The 14,153-nt window shown below is 46.2% G+C and overlaps 1 protein-coding gene across 1 annotated transcript in view; it reads left to right on the top strand.

Annotated features, from left to right (window-relative positions):
- The window catches only part of ADRA1D (adrenoceptor alpha 1D), a 74,112-nt gene extending 63,359 nt beyond the window's left edge, over positions 1-10,753 (top strand). Inside the window, exon 2 of the mRNA XM_058193438.1 lies at positions 10,040-10,753. Within this exon, the coding sequence (XP_058049421.1) occupies positions 10,040-10,614 (575 nt within the window). The 3' untranslated portion in view covers positions 10,615-10,753. The remainder of the gene's footprint in view (positions 1-10,039) is intronic.
- Positions 10,754-14,153: the final 3,400 nt, after the last annotated feature.

The following is a 14,153-nucleotide window of genomic DNA, read 5'->3' as shown; positions in this document are numbered from 1 at the left end:
TGTGGGGAGGGGATTTCCTGTGGGGGAGAAAGGGGGTTAGGGAGGAAGTATGGCCACAAGAGAAGCTTTTATTTTATTTTCCCCCCCTTGTTTCTGCTGGACTTCCATTTTTTTTCCTGAAACTGCTTTTGAGGAGAACCCAAGAATGTGAAAACGGACCATCCTAAACGTGAATCAGTAGTCGAGCCTCCAATTCAGAAGTGGAATCCAGCCGGTTCGTACCGGTTCGCTCGAACCAGTAGCGGAAATCGCGCGGGCTGGGCTCAACCATCCCAGCGCTGTGCCATCCTATTTCGGCATGTTTTTGAGGCTGGATACGTGCGCGGAAGGCCCGTGCGCAAACAAAGTTAGCAGTGAAAGACGCTAAGCTTGTCAGCTGGAAAGCCTGGGTTTGAAATCCGCGTAGTGCACAATGGGGTGAGCTCCCATTACTTGCTCTAGCTCAGGGGTAGTCAACCTTTTTATACCTACCACCCACTTTTGTATCTCTGTTAGTAGTAAAATTTTCTAACCGCCCACCAGTTCCACAGTAATGCACCGTGTATTGCCATCTGCGCATGCCTCTCGCACATTGTGGATTGGGTTTGGGAGGGGGGGCGCCGGCTACCAGCTCTGCTTGTCTGTTACAGCTGGGTGGTGTGGGGGGAGATGCGCGAGCTATTCTGGGACGAGGCTCTTTTGTTTGCGGTCGCACTATAGCCCCATTTAGTTTCACTTACGTAACGTGAACTAAACTTATGCGCGGGCGATACAAATAGTATATTTTCAGAAATTTAAATTGTCGCGGGGAATTTTATGAAAACCTAATCAAAATGTTTTTAAATAATGCTGTGAATTTTTTTTAAAAAGTCAATTAAATTTTTTTAAAAAGAAAGTGCTTCAGTATCGAACAAAACCCCTATTTTGTGGCTCCCGCCCCCGAACCTGGCCCCAGGAACAAAAGTGCCTTGGAGCCGGGCCTGCTGCCAGAAAGTGACTTGGACAGTGAGGGGGAAGGGCCATCAGGACTTACCTCAGAAGCACCGGCCTCCCTGGATCAGCTCCAGGAGCCAGAAGCAGCCCAAGCGAAAGAAATAATGAGGCCTCCTTCTCCTGACTCTTTCCCCTCCCAGGCCACGCCTGCAGACCCAGCTGACAGCAGTCAGGCTTGGCTCAATCCCAGGTTTCGTAGGCAGGAGAGAAGAGAACGACAGAAGCAGGGGAGGGCCAGGCCTAGGAAGTGCTGAGACATGGAGCCACACCCCACAGGATATAAAAGGCAGCAAGAGCTGGTGTGTCTCTTTGTATCAGGCAAATCCACGGATTGACTAGAGCTGAAGGTTGTGACTCACCAGCGCCTTGGCAGCCAACGAGGGCTCTTGGCAGACGCTGGCTCTTTTACTGCCACAGCTGATAAGAGCCATCGTTCGGACGGAGGCGAGGAGGACATAACACCTTACCGGCCACCATGAAAGCTGGCACGCCCACTAGTGGGCGGTAGGGACCAGGTTGACTACCACTGCTGTAGCTCCTGCCCACCTAGCAGTTTGAAAGCATGAAAATGTGAATAAATAGGTACCACTTTAGTGGGAAGGTAACAGCCTTCTGGGCACCTTGAGATATAGCCATGCTGGCCACATGACCACAGAAGTGTCTTTGGACAACATTGGCTCCCTCAGCTATGACGCCAGGTGCATGCGCGAAAGGCAGGCAAATCACGGATTGACTAGAGCTGAAGGTTGTGACTCACCAGCGCCTTGGCAGCCAACGAGGGCTCTTGGCCGACGCGGGCTCCTTTACTGCCACAGCTGATAAGAGCCATCGTTCGGACGGAGGCGAGGAGGACATAACACCTTACCGGCCACCATGAAAGCTGGCACGCCCACTAGTGGGCGGTAGGGACCAGGTTGACTACCACTGCTGTAGCTCCTGCCCACCTAGCAGTTTGAAAGCATGAAAATGTGAATAAATAGGTACCACTTTAGTGGGAAGGTAACAGCCTTCTGGGCACCTTGAGATATAGCCATGCTGGCCACATGACCACAGAAGTGTCTTTGGACAACATTGGCTCCCTCAGCTATGACGCCAGGTGCATGCGCGAAAGGCAGGCAAATCACGGATTGACTAGAGCTGAAGGTTGTGACTCACCAGCGCCTTGGCAGCCAACGAGGGCTCTTGGCAGACGCTGGCTCTTTTACTGCCACAGCTGATAAGAGCCATCGTTCGGACGGAGGCGAGGAGGACATAACACCTTACCGGCCACCATGAAAGCTGGCACGCCCACTAGTGGGCGGTAGGGACCAGGTTGACTACCACTGCTGTAGCTCCTGCCCACCTAGCAGTTTGAAAGCATGAAAATGTGAATAAATAGGTACCACTTTAGTGGGAAGGTAACAGCCTTCTGGGCACCTTGAGATATAGCCATGCTGGCCACATGACCACAGAAGTGTCTTTGGACAACATTGGCTCCCTCAGCTATGACGCCAGGTGCATGCGCGAAAGGCAGGCAAATGCGCAAACCGGGCGCGCACACAGACGAAGGGAGCGCGCACAGCGAACCGGTAGGAAAATAGTGCAAAACCCACCCCTGCTCCAAATGTCTATCACGTGGGGATGCTGCAACGGTCATACGTGTGAAAAATAATCAGAAGTCGCTTTTTTTCAATGCCGTTGCAACTTCAAACGGTCACTAAGCAAACTGCTGTAAGTCGTGGACCAGCTGTACTTAGTTCGTATTCAGTGAGCCACACCCACAGGATATAAAAGGCAGCAAGAGCTGGTGTGTCTCTTTGTATCAGGCAAATCCACGGATTGACTAGAGCTGAAGGTTGTGACTCACCAGCGCCTTGGCAGCCAACGAGGGCTCTTGGCAGACGCTGGCTCTTTTACTGCCACAGCTGATAAGAGCCATCGTTCGGACGGAGGCGAGGAGGACATAACACCTTACCGGCCACCATGAAAGCTGGCACGCCCACTAGTGGGCGGTAGGGACCAGGTTGACTACCACTGCTGTAGCTCCTGCCCACCTAGCAGTTTGAAAGCATGAAAATGTGAATAAATAGGTACCACTTTAGTGGGAAGGTAACAGCCTTCTGGGCACCTTGAGATATAGCCATGCTGGCCACATGACCACAGAAGTGTCTTTGGACAACATTGGCTCCCTCAGCTATGACGCCAGGTGCATGCGCGAAAGGCAGGCAAATGCGCAAACCGGGCGCGCACACAGACGAAGGGAGCGCGCACAGCGAACCGGTAGGAAAATAGTGCAAAACCCACCCCTGCTCCAAATGTCTATCACGTGGGGATGCTGCAACGGTCATACGTGTGAAAAATAATCAGAAGTCGCTTTTTTTCAATGCCGTTGCAACTTCAAACGGTCACTAAGCAAACTGCTGTAAGTCGTGGACCAGCTGTACTTAGTTCGTATTCAGTGAGCCACACCCCGTTTTACGACCTTATTTTGTTGTTAAGCCTAGCGCCGCCGTTGTGAGGGGAATCATGGGGTCGCTAAGCGAATCTGGCTTCCTTCCCCCGTGGACTTTGCTTTAGGGAAGCCATCCGGCAAGGTCAGAAATGGGGATGGGGAAACCGTCATAAGTGTGAGGACTTTGGTCATAAGTGTGAGGACCGGGGAAACCGCCTCTCTTTTTTTTTTTAGTGCCCTTGTAGTATCGGCCGGTCGCTAAACAAATGGACGAATTGCGGTGCCTGCTTTTTAATTGCAAGGTGTATGTTGGTTTGTTTTAAATTCTGTTTAAAATGTGGGATACGCTATCACAGTTAACGTGGCTTTTGTTCCTTCAAGGAATATTATTATTATTATTATTATTTATTTGATTTTTATACCGCCCTTCTCCCGAAGGACTCAGGGCGGTGTACAGGCAAGATAAAACCAACAATACAATATACAAGTTAAAATCCAGTTTAAAAAACTTATTTAAATTAGCCTGAAAATTAAAATTTGCCATAAACTAAAAGACCCCATTTAAAAATTAATAAAATTTAACATTAAAATTCCAATTTAAGCCAGAAATTATTAGAGAAATATAAAATCCTCGCAAGCTACAAGAGAGACAGACCTGGTGAGGAGATTAAAAAAATTCAGCTGGGTTTTGCCCTGAGTCAGAATGGGAGAAAATCCATTTTCTCAGAAAAGATTAGGTTGTGTTAGAGTTCGTATTCTTGCCAGCCAATGTGAACGAGGCTTAAGAATTAAAAATTAATAGAATTAAGAAGAAATTTCCTGTCAGTGAGAACAAATAATCAGTGGAATGGCTTGTCTCCAGCAATGGAGGTTTTTAAGAAGAGATTGGACAACCATTTGTCTGAACTGGTAGAGGGTTTCCTGCTTGAGCAGGGGGTTGGACTAGAAGACCTCCGAGGTCCCTTCCAACTCTGTAAAAGTTCAGAAGAGAAGGACTAGGGGGAGACATGATAGCAGTCTTCCAATATTTGAGGGGCTGCCACCAAGAAGGGAGAAGCACCAAAGCACCAGAAGGCAGAACCAAGAAGCGACGGATGGAAACTGATCAAGGAGAAAACCAACCTAGAACTAAGGAGGAATTTCCTGACAGTGAGAAAAATTAACCAGTGGAACAACTTGCCACTAGAAGTTGTGGGTTGCTCCAACACTGGAGGTTTCTAAGAAGACATTGGACAGCCATTATGTCTGACATGATAGGCAGTCTCCTGCTTGAGCAGGGGGTTGGACTAGAAGACCTCCAAGGTCCCTCCCAACTCTGTTGTTCTGTATTCTGTAGTCCCATCAATCTTTGTGCTGGATCACAACCGCTCTCCAGTGATTCAACAAACTAAATTCTCTGTCGGGAGGACTTGACACCAGTTTACACCACCAGTTTCTCAACTGTGACCACTTCAAGACACACGGGAACCCTTCCCATTCGAGTACAGGAAGTCCTTGACTTATGACCAGTCTCTTAACAAAGTTACAACTGGTACAAAATATGGGACGTACGACCCGGATTCAAAAATTCCAACGGTCACATTCGGGACCCGCCGAGCAACGAAAATGTTTTTCAGTGAATTGTAGCCCAAATTGTCAGCGAACGATAGCCAATGTCCGTTACTAAGTGAGACAGTTGTTAAGCGAGTTTTACGACCTTTCTCGACACCGTGGTTAAGCAAATCACTGCAATCGATAAGTTCATTAAGTGAAGCTGGCTTCCCCGTTGACTTTGTAGGTCAGAAGGTTCGCAAAAGGGATCACGTAACCCTACAACACTTTCATCCCCTCCTTTTAACGACCCCGTAATCCCTTGCGCGGTGGAGTTTGTGCAGCTGAATGGAGCTGAGTGTTTGTTTACTGGCCGGATGCCCTTCCTGTTGCCAATGCGGAGTTCTGTTCAGCAGATACATTCTCAGTGTATCCAGAGAGAGAAATATCTGCCTCTACCCAGGTTCGAACTCACGACCTCCTGATTGTGAGGCGAGAGCTCCACCGCTAGGCCACCGCGCCACTCCGAGTCCGTTGCCAAGCGTCTGAACTTCAACCACATGACCATAGGGATACTGCAACGGTCGTAAGTGTGAGGAGCGGCCAGAAGTCGCTTTGATCAGTGCCGTTGTCGTTTTTGAATGGCCACTAAAACGAAAGGCTGTAAGTCGAGGACGGCCTGTTGATGACGCCTTACAAAAACGAGTTTCTTCCCTAAACCAAAGGTTTTCCTCCATCTCGGCATCTTTTTAAAGATGGGTAGATTTCAACTCCCTGCGCCGCATTCTAGGATTTTGATACGAAATAATAAAAATAAAATTATTACGAGGATGAGCTCGTGTGTGTCCCCACCACCACCGCCTCGCTTTGGGAGATATTGGAAGCTTTTAGGGCAACGATGGCTAACCATGTTGCCGTCGCGGGCCAGGAGCAGAGGGGGGAGGGGGTGTCACATGCACGTGTGCCCCCACTCATAATTCTATGTACCCTGCTCCCGCGCATGCACGCGCAACACCCCCCTCCCGCTTTTGGTGCATGGTGGGCCCGATAGGCCCATTTTTTTGCTCTTCCCCAGGCTCCAGAGCCTTTCTAGGAGCCTGGGGAGGGCAAAAACGGACTTCCCCACTCCCCATCCCCCCCAGAGGCCCCCCGGAGGTCAGAAATAGAATAGAATAGAATAGAATTTTGTATTATTGGCCAAGTGTGATTGGACACATAAGGAATTTGTCTTGGTGCATAGGCTCTCAGTGTACATAAAAGAAAAGGTACGTTCCTCTGTAGAATTGGATCAGCAGCTCCTTGGGCAGTTTGAGCTTACTGAGTTGGCGCAGAAAGAATATTCTTTGTTGTCCTTTTTTAATGATGTTTTTGATGTTAGCTGTCCATTTGAGATCTTGCGATATGATAGAACCCAGAAATTTGAAGGTTTCTACTGTTGATACTGTGTTGTCAAGTATTGTGAGAGGTGGAAGTATGGAAGGGTTTTTCCTAAAGTCTACCACCATTTCTACGGTTTTGAGTGTGTTCAGTTCCAGATTGTTTTGGTTGCACCACAAGGCTAGTCGTTCGACCTCTCGTCTATATGCGGATTCGTCATTGTCTCGAATGAGACCAATCACTGTTGTGTCATCTGCGAACTTCAGTAGCTTAACAGATGGATTGTTGGAGATGCAGTCATTGGTATACAGAGAGAAAAGAAGTGGGGAGAGCACACAGCCTTGGGGGGCCCCTGTGCTAATTGTACAGGTATTTGATGTGATCTTGCTTAGCTTCACCTGCTGCTTCCTGTTTGTTAGGAAGCTTGTGATCCACTTACAAGTCTGTTCCGGTACCTGTAGCTGGTTTAGCTTAGTTAGAAGAATGTCTGGAATGATGGTATTGAATGCTGAACTAAAGTCTACAAAAAGGACCCTTGCATAGGTCTTTGGAGACTCAAGATGTTGTAGGATGTAGTGCAGAGCCATATTAACAGCATCATCTGTTGGTCTATTTGCTCGGTATGCAAATTGCAAGGGGTCTAACAGCGGATCCGTGATGGTTTTCAGGTAGGAAAGCACTAGCCTTTCAAAGGTTTTCATGACTACAGATGTTAAAGCAACTGGTCTGTAGTCATTCAGTTCCTTGATGGTGGGCTTCTTCGGCACTGGGATGATGGTAGAGCGTTTGAAGCAAGAAGGAACATAACATATCTCTAGCGATTTATTGAAAATATGGGTGAAGATGGGGGCCAATTGGTCAGCACAGACTTTTAAGCAAGAAGGAGTTATCTTGTCTGGGCCTGGAGCTTTTCCTGGCTTTTGTCTGTGAAATAGGTCCTGCACTTCCTTTTCTGTGATCACTAGGGGTTGTTTGGCCTGTTTGCCAACTTCTGGTCCTACGGGCCTTCCCCACCACCACCCCAAGGCCTTTTCCCTACTTCCGGTGGGCCCAGAAGGCCCGAAAATTAGCTGAGCTCGTGTGCCCACCGATATGGCCACGCGTGCCACCTGTGGTTCGCCGTCACGGTTTTAGGGCCTCTAAATGTCAAGCGATCCCTTTCGGGCTTCTTTGAAACTGGGATTTAGCCCCGGGTTCCTTGCTAGCCTCGGCTTTGTAACCCATAATATGAATTAACAACCGAGTCACAGAGAATCATGATTCATCTAAAATTAAAAGGCATTCCGGCTGAGTCAGAAAGTTATTTTTAGAAGTCCGCTGGGCCATCGCCCAGTTCGTTTGGAAGAGGCCAAGGGAGCCCCCTGCTGGAAGAGAGCAGCATTACAGGTTGGATCATTTTTGGATAGAAAACAAAGGTTACAGATTAACAGGACGGGACCTTGGTAGGTCATCTAGTCCAACTCACCCACCCCACCCCCACCCAAGCAGGAGACCCTACCCCATTTCTGACAGATGGCAGTCCGGTCTCTTCTTTTTCTTTAAATTTTACTTATACATTTTTCTTTTGTATATGTAAGTGCTTAATAAACAATGTATTGTCTGGGTCAATTTACATAAAAATAATAACAACAACAATAATAATAATAACAACAACAAACTAATGCCATGAAAGCAAAGATACAAAAATCCACCAACAATCCAACCACAAGTCTTAAAAGAGCCACGTTTTGCAGACCCCTGTTATAGGGGCCCCTCCAGAGAAAACAAAAACACTACACTACTAACCAGAGCATATAAAACATTTGCTAGACCAATTCTAGAATACAGCTCACCTGTTTGGAACCCTCACCATATCTCTGACATCAATACAATTGAACGTGTCCAGAAATATTTTACAAGAAGAGTTCTCCATTCCTCTGTAAACAACAAAATACCTTATCCCACTAGACTTGAAATCCTGGGCTTGGAAAACTTGGAACTCCGTCGCCTTCAACAAGACCTAAGTTTAACTCATAGAACCATCTATTGTAATGTCCTTCCTGTCAAAGACTACTTCAGCTTTAATTGCAATAATACAAGAGCAACCAATAGATTTAAACTTAATGTCAACCACTTTAATCTAGATTGCAGAAAATATGACTTCTGTAACAGAATCATCAGTGCTTGGAATACTTTACCTGACTCTGTTGTCTCTTCTCATAATCCTAAAAGCTTTAACCAAAAACTTTCTACTATTGACCTCACCCCATTCCTAAGAGGACCATAAGGGGCGTGCATAAGCGCACAAATGTGCCTACCGTTCCTGTCCTATTGTTTTTCTTTTCTTCTTCCTATATATATATATATGCTTATACCTTTATATACTATATAACCTTTCTGTATGATAGTTACATATATTGTTGTGACAAAATAAATAAATAAATAAATAAATAAATAAATAAATAAATAAATAAATAAATAAATAAATAAATAATAAAATAAAATAAAATAAAATAAAATGGCTTAGAGAGAGACTGTTTTACAGGGGAGTTTGTCCTGGGTGTGGAAATGTATACGTGGGTGATTTTATTGTAATTCTTGAGGGGCATGATGTGTTTGTAGGTATGTATCATCCATAATGCTTATTTTTGTGAACATGAAGTTGCGCTGGGAGCCAGCTCTAATTAGCTCTATTTGTGTGTAGAGACCTTCTCCTTTGATATGCGGATTGCATACGGGTAACTTATTCTGGAGTTTCAGGACGCTTAAGTAAAAAATTTCTCCTGTTTGCTATTTTTACTTGATTTAGTTTCCGCTTGACTGTCATTTACCTAGCACAGATGCTTCTTCTCAGTCCATGGTGGGTTTTTGTTAATGTTAATGTTTAAGGGGAGATGGGAAGAGCATAAGGAATAAAATATATTTTGATACAAAACCTCCCACAGAAGGGTCAGCCCTCAACCCCCAGCCCCTCTTCATGAAAGGTATGGAGCTCAGCTCTCAACCCCCAGCTGCTCTTCATGAAAGGTATGGAGCTCAGCACCCAATCCCAGCTCCTGTTCATGAAAGGTATGGAGCTCAGCACCCAATCCCAACTCTATGAAAGGTATGGAGCTCAGCACCCAATCCCAGCTCCTGTTCATGAAAGGTATGGAGCTCAGCTCTCAACCCCCAGCTCCTGTTCCTGAAAGGTATGGAGCTCAGCACCCAATCCCAGCTCTATGAAAGGTATGGAGCTCAGCACCCAATCCCAGCTCCTGTTCATGAAAGGTATGGAGCTCAGCACCCAATCCCAGCTCCTGTTCATGAAAGGTATGGAGCTCAGCTCTCAACCCCCAGCTCCTGTTCATGAAAGGTATGGAGCTCAGCACCCAATCCCAGCTCCTGTTCATGAAAGGTATGGAGCTCAGCACCCAATCCCAGCTCTATAAAAGGTATGGAGCTCAGCACCCAATCCCAGCTCCTGTTCATGAAAGGTATGGAGCTCAGCTCTCAACCCCCAGCTCCTGTTCATGAAAGGTATGGAGCTCAGCACCCAATCCCAGCTCCATGAAAGGTATGGAGCTCAGCACCCAACCCTCAGCTCCTGTTCATGAAAGGTATGGAGCTCAGCACCCAATCCCAGCTGTATGGAGCTCAGCTGTCAACCCCCAGCTGCTCTTCATGACAGGAATGGAGCTCCTGCTTTGTCCTAGCAAGAGCCTTTCACCTTCTCACGTCTTCTTCCGTCTTTCTTTTTTTTCCCCCCAGGTTCCTTCTTCCCTTCCCTGAAGCCCTCAGGAATGGCCTTCAAGATTATCTTCTGGCTCGGCTACTTCAACAGCTGCGTGAACCCCATCATCTACCCTTGCTCCAGCAAAGAGTTCAAACGAGCTTTCATCCGCCTGCTCAAATGCCAGTGTCGTCGTCGGAGGCCCATCTGGAGGGTTTACGACAACCCTTGGCGAGGGGCCTCCATCAACGACTCCCGCCAGGACTCGGAGAGAGAGCCGCGTTCCAGGATCTCCGCGCTCAACGGCGGCTCCTTCATATTGAACTCCAGCAGCTTGGAACGATCGAGCAAGCGGAGGACTCTGAACTTCAAGAGATGGAGGATATTTTCTCCCTTCCACAAACCCAGCATCCAGCTGAAGGAGACGATGAACAGCCTCTCCCACAAGATGCGTGGGAGCTCCCTCCGGGGCGGCATGGCGGCCTCCTTCAAAACAGAGGTGGAGTCGGTTTCCATCGGCATCCCCAATGACTTCTTGGAATGCATCGACTATCAGATGTACGACGATCTGACGGACTCTGAATCTTGCGGGCTTAAAGAAACGGATATTTGATGCTAACGTGGACCGTTCGGGGTGGGGGTGGTTTCTGGGTCCCGTTTGGCTTGTCTCTATCTCGTAAGTGTTCGGTTGACAAAGGCGGGTTCCAGGGGTGAAATGTAAAATTTGTTACTACCGGTTCTGAGGGCGTGGCTTGGTGGTGGGCGGGTAATGAGACTGGGTGGGCGTGGCCAACTTTTTTTTTTTACTTTTAAAAGCATTTTTTCGTCAGAGCCTTTTAAAAGCATTTTTTTTACAACCTCTTCGGCCGAAGAGGTTGTAAAAAAAATGCTTTTAAAAGCCTCTGACAATCCCAGCTGAGTTGCCTGATCGTCAGAGGCTTTTCTTTTAAAAGCATTTTGCTTTTTGCCTTTAAAAGAAAAAAAACAGCCTTTGACGATCAGGCAACTCAGCTGGGATCGTCAGAGCCTTTCAAAAGCATTTTTTCAACATCCTCTTCGGCCAAAGAGGTTGTAAAAAAAAATGCTTTTAAAAGCCTCTGACGATCCCAGCTGAGCTGCGCGATCATCAGAGGTTTTTTGTGTTTTTTTTAAAAGCATTTTTTTCAGCTGAAGAAAAAATGCTTTTAAAAGTTAAAAAAAACAAAAACCTCTGATGATTGCGCAGCTCAGCTGGGCATGGGGGAGGGGCAGGGATTTTTGCTACCAGTTCTCCGAACCTGCTGCCGTCCGAACCAGGAGCATTTCTCCCTTGGTGGGTGCACTCCATTAATAAGACAGGTAGACTAACTAAGGTAACTACACCCTATAGGTAGAACTCCATGTTTTGCATACAGAAGATACCATTTCCCATTTAACACACCTTTGTTGGGGATTTTGGTGGTCTCCGAGCTGGGTGGTTTCCTTGCAAGTCGTTTCATGACCCAACTAGGTAACATCATCAGTGTTAGAAGGGGGGTTGGGTTTTCTCCGTTTTTATACATGTTTTTATACATGTATAAATGCTTTTATACATTATTTTTTATAATAAAAAGAAGGACTAGGGGAGACATGATAGCAGTGCTCCAATATCTCAGGGGTTGCCACAAGGAAGAGGGAGTCAAACTATTCTCCAAAGCACCTGAGGGTAGAACAAGAAGCAATGGGTGGAAACTGATCAAGGAGAGAGAAGCAACTTAGAACTAAGGAGAAATTTCCTGACAGTTAGAACAATCAATAAGTGGAACGACTTGCCTGCAGAAGTTGTGAATGCTCCAACACTGGAAATTTTTAAGAAAATGTTGGATAACCATCTGACTGAGATGGTGTAGGCTTTCCTGCCTGGGCAGGGGGTTGGACTAGAAGGCCTCCAAGGTCCCTTCCAACTCTGTTGTTGTTATTATTATTATAATTATATTATTATTATTATTATTATTATTATAACCCCCCCTCCTTTCTAGCATTGATGGTGTCACCTAGTTGGGTCATGAAACATCTGCAAGAAAACCACAAAAGCTCAATTCAGCCCTCAACTACAAATATTCTCTTTGATTGGTCTACATACCCTGGTCTACGATGAATAAAGAGCAGTCCATCATAACCCTGCTTGGAAACTGAGTGGCGGTTACTTAAAGAAAGTCAGATGGCCACGATGTTGAGAAGGATAAATGCAGCTAGCCCTCAACGTACGGCCGCAATTGACCCCCGAATTTCGGTTGCTAAGTGAAGCCGTTGTTAAACTGAATTCTGTCCCATTTTTACAACTTTTCTTGCTACAGTGACTAAGTGTATCACTGCAGTTGTTAAGGCCGAAAAACCTGGCACGCCTCCCTGAACACTCGCCCAGCGTCCGATTCTTTGATTGTCTGACCGCGGGGATACTGCAACGGTCGTAAGTTTGAAAAACCGGCCGTAAGTCATTTATGCAGGGCTTTTGTAACGTTGAACGGTCACTAAATGGATGCTTTATGAATCGAGGGCAGTTGCAAGCGGTTGTAAATGAGCCTCCGAGTTTACTCCAGGTTTCGAGTTTCTTGGGTCTCAGAATATGTCTTCGAAAATGTTGTGCAGGTTTTTAGTTGCGTAATCAGCCTTCTACTATGCGAAACATATGGATTCCTTCAACCACGACAAAAAATCATTTTCCCCTCCGTGTTTTTACTAAAAGATCGTTTTGGTTCCCAGTTTCTCCAGGCTGGGAAATCTGAAGGGTACCTGGTAGCATTTTTCCCTTCTTTGAAAAATCTCATTTAAAAAAAAAAATCAAAAGGAAATTCTTTGGGGTGTTTTTTTTCCCCAAACGGAGCTGCCTGGCCTCTTGAAGGTGGCAAAATGCAAAATGCAAAATATGATGGCTACTCTCAGCAGTTTCGAGCCCCCCCACCCCCGGCAATCAAATCAGCTGAAAGAAAATTGAGATAAATTCTAAAGCATTCGAAAATGTGTTCGAGCGCAATAGGACAAGTCTTTGCTAAATCAAAACCATCACATGTTGTCAACTAGAGCAGGGGTCTCCAGGTCCCCGAATTCCTCAGTCAGCCCTGCTTGGCAACTTTAACTTTAAATTTAAGACCTGTGGACTTCAACTCCTAGAATTCCTCAGCCAGCTTTGTTTGGCAACTTTGCTTGGCAACTTTAAGGCATGTGGACTTCAGCTCCCAGAATTCCTCAGCCAGCTAAACTGGCTTAGCTGAGTTTAGCTAAGGCTCAGCTAAACTGGCTGAGGAATTCTGGGAGCTGAAATCCTCACATCTTACCTTCTCATAAGGACAAAGTTCATGGCAAGATGTCTGGATTTCAATTCCCAGAATTCTTAGCCAGCATGCTGACCGAGGAATTCTGGGAGTTGAAATCCTCACACATCTTACCTTCTCATAAGGACAAAGTTCATGGCAAGATGTCTGGATTTCAATTCCCAGAATTCCTCAGCCAGCTTTGTTTGGCAACTTTAAGGCATGTGGACTTCAGCTCCCAGAATTCCTCAGCCAGCTTTGTTTGCCAGCTTTGTTTGGCAACTTTAACTTTAAATTTAAGACCTGTGGACTTCAACTCCCAGAATTCTTAGCCAGCATGCTAGCTAGGAATTCTGGGAGTTGAAATCCTCACACATCTTACCTTCCCATTAGGATAATATTTGGTACTGCTAAGATGTCTGGATTTCAATTCCCAGAATTCTTAGCCAGCATGCTAGCTAGGAATTCTGGGAGTTGAAATCCTCACACATCTTACCTTCTCATAAGGACAAAGTTCATGGCAAGATGTCTGGACTTCAACTCCTAGAATTCCTCAGCCAGCTTTGTTTGCCAGCTTTGTTTGGCAACTTTAAGGCATGTGGACTTCAGCTCCCAGAATTCTTAGCCAGCATGCTAGCTAGGAATTCTGGGAGTTGAAATCCTCACATCTTACCTTCTCATAAGGACAAAGTTCATGGCAAGATGTCTGGACTTCAACTCCCAGAATTCCTCAGCCAGCTAAACTGGCTGAGGAATTCTGGGACCTGAAATCCTCACATCTTACCTTCCCATTAGGATAATATTTGGTACTGCTAAGATGTCTGGATTTCAATTCCCAGAATTCCTCAGCCAGCTTTGTTTGGCAACTTTAACTTTAAATTTA

This window comes from Ahaetulla prasina, chromosome 8 (assembly GCF_028640845.1).
Source record: "Ahaetulla prasina isolate Xishuangbanna chromosome 8, ASM2864084v1, whole genome shotgun sequence".
Classification (NCBI taxonomy): Eukaryota; Metazoa; Chordata; class Lepidosauria; order Squamata; family Colubridae; genus Ahaetulla; species Ahaetulla prasina.
The sequence above is the reverse complement of the archived record's forward strand: the minus strand, read 5'-3'. Positions and strand labels throughout refer to the sequence as shown.